A 7,083-nucleotide genomic window follows, 5' to 3' on the forward strand; every position below is an offset into this window, starting at 1 on the left:
TTCAACATGTGGAACATGTGACATCCAATGATGTCGTGAGAAAAAAAAAATTGTCTTATATCAAGTTTACACCTCGTTGAATGAAGTTTCTTCCACGTATCGAACACTCAGAATCGCACTACAATGCACTACCAGATGCCCGGTCTGCAGAGGATTTTAATCCCTATTGGACTAGCATTGCCCTGATCTGATGATCTCCACCGTCCACTTTGAGGACCTGTCCTTTTGCTAGATGTTGACACAAGGCAAGACAGAAGAAGTATCTCTCTTATAGTGTTGGTCGGTCATGCCGAGTCTAGCTACTCTCCCCACGTGGTAAATTCCCCATCCCATCTCCAGAGATGCGTCCCACATCTCATGAAAGAGATGGGGTGAAAAGGTAAACACGTGAGTAGAGGATCCCAAACTCGGTTCAGCCGGGCTCACCCAGTTGCGATCTTGTGATCTGTCAATAATTAAAGAGAAAGTAACAGTAGTGGCATTCTTGTAAAAAATTTCACTGTTAATGGCATTATGAAAGTGCACGAACGGCACGCGCACCGGTCCGGTTCCCTCTCTAACCGTCTTAACCTGTTTTCTTAACTATGGTTAAAGTCCATGGTTAACTATTGCCGATTTGATATTTAACACCAAACCCAAAAACCCTGCAATCTGATAAGAAAGGACTCCAACCCCAAGAAACAAACACAAGAGTGAATCAGAGCGGAAGCGCAGAAACGACGGCAGAGCAGTAGAAGAAGAAGAAGAAGAAGAAGAAGAAGAAGAGTGAATTTGCATTCCGCAATGGACGAAGAAGAGATATGGAAATGTCAAAAGCATCCATCGAAGCGACGAAGCACCGGAATCTGCCCTCTCTGCCTCAGAGATCGTCTCCTTCAGCTCTGCCCCCACTGCGCTAACTTGCGCCCTTGCGCGTGCTGTACTTCTTCTTCTTCCTCATCGTCTTCATCCTTTTCTTTCTCTTCCTCCATGGACGCACCAAAGTCCGGAGCTGGGATCGGAGCCGTCGGACGCGTTTCAAATCTCATCGACAGCGAACCTGCTTTCCGACGTTCCAGATCCAACACCTTCACCTTCATCCGACGAAGACCTTCCGATAAAGAAGCCGTAGCACCGCCCACTCCTGACCTGAGTCGTAGCAGATCGTCATTATGGTCTATGTTTAAGCCTTCGAGCAAGACTAAGAAAGCAGAGGAAGAAAAGGAAGAAAAACTGCAGACGGAGAAGGTGAAGATGAGAAGATCGAAATCGGTAGGAATTTCTTCTTTCTCTGAATCTACAGCCGTCGATAGCAAATTGAAGGGAAAGAGTTGGTACTTTCCGAGTCCGATGAAGGTTTTCCGACAGCCGAAGACGACTAAGGTCGTTCAAGAACTGTCTCCCATGTACAGAGGTTGATCTATACATCTCTAGGCTTTTTCTCTCCCTCTCTCTCTCTTTCAATATAGAATTTTGTTGAGTATTATATAAATTGTTATAAATACTATTGAAGTTAAAGTTACTAAGAAGAGAAACTCCGTACTTTGTAAACATTTCTGAAAACTACTTCATCGTCAATGTAATGATCTTCAGTTTTCAGTCATTTATTCGTCTTCTTCTTCTTCTTCTTCTTCTGCTCTGAATCTCTTCTGCAAATGATGGAGACAAATGGATTTTGATGTCGAAATTACCAAAACGCCCTCAGTTCACCAAAGAATAACGAAATGATCGGTTTCAAGTTTCAACACTAACGTTGGCGGTTGTTTGTTCTCAATGGTCTCATAATCAGTTTTGAGATGGAATTGGATCAGAGAAAATCTAATGGCTAGAAACGATGCCACGTGTACAGGCAATATAGGTTGCTTTTTTTGTTGGGTAGAAATATAGGTTGCTAATTAGTAGTTAGTTAATAGAAAGCAATGTCATTAGTTAGGGCCGTTAATCTTTTTCTTTAAGATATTAGCAGACATTCTGGGAAAGAGGAGTATAAAAATGGAATAGAAAAATAGTTCTCACGCGAAGGCTCGCTTTTTAACGTTGGATTGGAATCCACTGAACAGTTGCCTTGCATAGCACGAATCCTTTCTGGCGCAAATCCTTACAACCCAAAAGAGCAGATAAACTATGGGTGTGTTTGTGTGTGTACAAATTGGCTGGGACCCAGAATGTCAACTTATGGATGATCTGGATCCCACATAAGCACATGTGTATGGCAACTTAAAGAAAAAAAATCTGACTTGTTCGATAAATGTTGCCGTTAAAATCTGAATGGATGATGATAACAGTGTAAGAGAATGGAATAGTTTCAAATGTTAAATGTTGTCTATAGAGCTTCAATTTGGATCCTCTACTGCTAAGTTGTTTGGTGGGAACGTGCTGTCCAGACACGGTGTTATGCGCAATGCTCATCTTATCCCTGCCCAAATGCCTTGCCCCGAGTGGGGTAAGGCGATTATTACGCATAACATCGTGTTTGGGCAGCGCGATCTTGCTGAGCAGCTCAGCAATAGAGGATCTGGATCCATAGAGCTTACCTTGAGTTTCACTTATAGAAGAAATTAGGGGTGAAATTTATTTTTTTTTAGTAGAAAGGGGTGAAATAGGGCCTAGAAGAAATTAGGGGTGAAATAGGGCTGGATTTTTTAAAACCCTAGCTCAACCCTGAAACCTCTTAGCTTAGCCCAAGCTCAACTCAGTCCTGAGGTCGGGCTAAGATATCTCAGCTCAGCCTAGCTCAGCTCTGATTGGCCTTGATCAAGCTTTGACATTGAATGGTTCTATTTTTTTTGCCATTTGTATCCTCTTATATATTATAAAAATGAGACAAATGTGATTGGGTATTCATTTGTTTCATACTCAATTGATTATTAAATTTTTTTTTATATTAAAAAACTTAATCCAAAACTTAAAATTGTAAATACTTTTTTTAGATTAATCAATAAATTAGATATTAAACAAAAAGTTAAAATATAGTCACTAAATTGTAAAGCATAATCTAACAAAAGGATGGACCGAGTTAGGCTTAGTCTGAGGCCACAGTCCTGGTCTAGCCCGGCCTTAACCCCGGGTTCAAAAATTTCAACCCTAACCCCTGGGGTTGAAAAATCCAACCCAAGCCCTATTCTGGCTCAAGATGGACTCAGACCTTTTTGTGTGTCTAGGACCTCACAGCTCCGGCACAATGCAATATTGACTTAGTATACCTACATAATAGTAATTCGAGCATCTTGTTCTAACCTTGCCATGTGGTAATTTGCCATAAATGGGTGGATTTTATGTATATCGCTATCATTTGTATTTGGGAAGATGTATTTCTCTATTAATAAACATTTTATTTGACTTATGTATTAGGGAGAATGTTCTTCGTGCCACAGTGTAGCCTGCGCCTAAGCATATGAGTAATCTGTACAGGGGTAGGGTGTTTATTGCGTCCACCCGCATGTGTCTGACGTAGGCTACGCTGCGGCACAGAGAACAGCACCCTTATACATTATTATTGTTCTGTCCGCTATTGGGTCTAGGGGCTAAAAATATGGCCTAAATAGGTTGTTAACTAGTCAAGTTGGTCTACTGCTACAATCTCATGGGTCCCACCTGATAAAAAACGTCGGTATTGTGAAGTAAAGCTAATGGGGTCCAATTTGATGCAGACTATCATCATATGTGTCACCATCTATGACTGTGGGATTGGTGTCAAAATGGAAGGTGGATTATGGACATAAATGGATTCCAATCCGACGTTCCTAAGTAAATGTTGCACATGAGGGTGAGACTTGAGAGCACTTCACTGAATCCAGCGTGTGAATGGTAAAGAAGGAAGAAAGTTCCAATATTGGGGAAAAGTAGCCGTTACGTCGACTGAGAGAGAGTGTTTTTAAGTGACAACGAGGATGAGCAGTGTGTGTGCACACGAGGGCGCTTGATTAAAAGTCGTGCTCTTGTACCAAACTGATATGGACAAATCCCAATGGTCCACCCAATCCAAGGTCTCTCGTACTTTATGCCCGAAAATTTAATATTCATTACTTTAATCAAGAGCACTCTATGTGTGGGACCAGACATCCCAGTCTCTTGATAAGGTTATCAATATAGACTATAGAGGTTGTTAAATATGTCTTTCCCCCTTGTCACCATCTTGCCTGCTGGTGATACAAAGCTCAACATTTCATTCTAGACTAGACTAGACCATACAATTGAACCTAGCAACAACAACAACAAATTCAGTCTTATCGTAATTAAATGGGACTGATTACATGGATTCTTTCAAGACACTGTATTAAAAACTGAGGTCCTCACAAGGGAAAAGGAAGTAAGAGAAATGAAGATTAAAAATGAAGAATAAGACAAGAAAAGTTAGAAATAGAAAATGAAAAATAAGAGTAAGAGGAAAGAGGCTAACCTAAGAAAACAAGGAAATTTCAGTTAAATGATGTCAACAATGTGGATCTCTGCCCTCTAATAGGATCTAATTGCGGTCATCTGTATTTGGCACAAGCCCCATGCTATACATATCATCCTTCACAACCTCACCTATGGTCATTTTAGGCTTATCCCCAACTCTTTTAGATCCTTTAATCGGGATCAATTCATTCCTCCTTACTAGGGCATCCTCAGGTGTCCGTTTTACATAGTCAAATAATCTCAAACAATATTCTCAGAGTTTTTCGATGATCGGGCCAACTCCCATATTAGGTCATGTGTTCGTTCCTCACTTTATCCTTCCTAGTTTTACCGCACATCCATCTTAGCATCATCATCTCTGCCACATATAGCTTCGCTACATGGCACTTCTTAATTGCCCAACATTTCGTCCCATACATCATAGCTAGTCGGACAACAGTCTTGTAGAACTTTCTTTTAAGGTTTAAAAGAATGTGACGGTCACACTGTACTCCTATCGCCCCTCTCCATTTCATCCAGGGACTGGTCTCGGGATTGGCCAAAATTGGTAAGGAGTCAAAAATGGCAAAAAATTGGGTTTTGCAGGATCAGTTTTGGTATCGGTAAAAAATATTAAAATATAGTAAGGATTGGTACAAAATTATTAAGAATTGGAAAAAAATTCAAAAAATTGGTCAAAAAACACAAAAAAAAAACAATCGAGTAAATTGATCCAAAAAACAATCCACTAATACCTGCCCAGATCGATCTCGATCGATACCAATCCGATACCTTAAACCAATTTTTTTTTTTTTGGTAGAACCTCAAACCATTCATGATGCTAAAGTTCTAAAGAGAATGTATAATTTGGGCTCTCTCTTTCTTAATGGGTTAGATGTTCCCACGATAGTCATACATACATAAAATATTCACACAAAAAAAAAAAAAAATACATAAAATAATGTGGGTGCAATAAATTATAATTAAATAAGGCTTTGAGAAAATTAAGAACAAATTTAAAAAAAATAAAAATAAAGATCAACTTAGACGGCTGGTCAACTATTTAAGCAACATGATCTCTGATCTCTATACATGTGGCATTGTGGCGGCTAATCTGAACACAAACAATCTTAAATTATTTATTTAAGACAAAATAATAATTTTTAGGTCAAATCAACAAGAACATTACCATCATCATATATACCTAAGATTAAGAGGTTAGCCATATTTCCTTTGGGTCAACTACCGTTAGTCTAATTATGTGACTTTGTTGTTAATTAATCAATTTCTTGTCAATGAAGTACTATCATTGTTTCAACCAAATAACATAGGTGTCATTAGTAATGTCTTGGAGTAAAATCTTATTGGCTATGATGCTAATCTACTATTGTAAGAGAAGCAAATCTTGTATTATTTTAGAATGATTAAAGGGCCGGCCTTGAAAATTATAAACTAAGATATGGTACACATTTTTTACTTGGTAGGAAAAAAAAAAAAAAAAAAAATTCCATGCAAACCACTCGTCGAAATCATTAATAGATCTACTTATACAATGCATATAAAATGATGCTTGGAGAATCAAGATTCAATGAGTGATCTCTATGAAAACAGTCTTTTTGCGAAAGTAGGGGTACAACTGTGTACATTATGACGTTCTTCAGATCCTGTAATGACGAAAACCTCGTGCAATGAATACGCCCTTTTATTGGTGTCATATTGTGTTGACATTTTACAATTATTTTATCTCATCATACCTAACTCATGAAAAGATTACCAATCAAAAGGAAGATAAAAGGTTTGTTAGAGAATATAAGTATGTTGCTAGACACCCATGTAATCTTTGTGTTGTGGGTACTTTTTATTTTTTGAATAAAAAAATTATTTCTCTTTTTCATGTATCAGTCATACAGTAACGTTTTCACATGACAAACCCCAAGAGTGTAGCTCAGTTGACAGGGGTTGTGCCTAAATCGACATGCATCCTAAGTTTGACTGCCCTTACCCCCGTAGGGTCAACCCCACGGCTTCTATGGTTCACATAGGATTCGATGTTGACCTAGTGCATGTGCATAGGGACGTATGCGAATGTCTGGGGGATAGTCAGGCTGAAGGTCTGAACACACTTCTTAGCAAATAATAATAATAATAATAATAATAATAATAATAATAATAATAATAATAAGTGCTTTACATGACAATTTAAAGAAAATTCAATTCGGCCTGCTGAACTTGACCATCCAAAGTTTTTTTAGATACTATTTATAATTCAATCAAGGGAAAAAGATCTCTAGTTGGCGGTGTTTCCTATGCCTTCTCATAGGACACTCTGAGATGATGCCTCTATCCCCTGGGTAGATACCTAGATGTGCTCACCCATTGATCCAGACGCTTGTGTAAAGACCATGCGATCAAGTAGAGATCTCTTGCCCATCAATCAATAATAGAGGTCTTCACAAGACTTCCAGAGAGATGAGACTTCAAGCAAATATTAGGTGAAAAAAAAATATAATTTATATGAGTCCCATGTTTTTAGAGTAGGAAAGAGAAAAAAAAAAAAAAAAAAAAAACTTATGTGAGAGAGAATTTGCACTCGGTGACAATGATCTTTTTCCCAAAAATTATTTATAATTCTCTATTCTTTAGATACCTTCACCCACCGTTGTATTGGTGGCCAAATCATGGCCTCAAGAAATCATAATTTGGCAAAAGTGTGTTAACAAAAAC

General features: G+C 38.4%; 1 protein-coding gene across 1 annotated transcript; it reads left to right on the forward strand.

The window, feature by feature from the left end:
• The first annotated feature begins 669 nt into the window (after positions 1–669).
• On the forward strand, positions 670–1,578 carry LOC122645572. The gene has a single exon (XM_043838876.1). It carries the CDS (start codon positions 784–786, stop codon positions 1,396–1,398), a length of 615 nt encoding a protein of 204 aa, XP_043694811.1. The 5' UTR covers positions 670–783; the 3' UTR covers positions 1,399–1,578.
• Positions 1,579–7,083: the final 5,505 nt, after the last annotated feature.

The sequence above is a fragment of the Telopea speciosissima genome, chromosome 11 (assembly GCF_018873765.1).
Source record: "Telopea speciosissima isolate NSW1024214 ecotype Mountain lineage chromosome 11, Tspe_v1, whole genome shotgun sequence".
NCBI lineage: Eukaryota > Viridiplantae > Streptophyta > Magnoliopsida > Proteales > Proteaceae > Telopea > Telopea speciosissima.

What these genes read in the sequence shown, in the direction of transcription:
- LOC122645572 (XM_043838876.1), top strand. Translation starts at nt 784, where the DNA reads ATGGACGAAGAAGAGATATGGAAATGTCAAAAGCATCCATCGAAGCGA.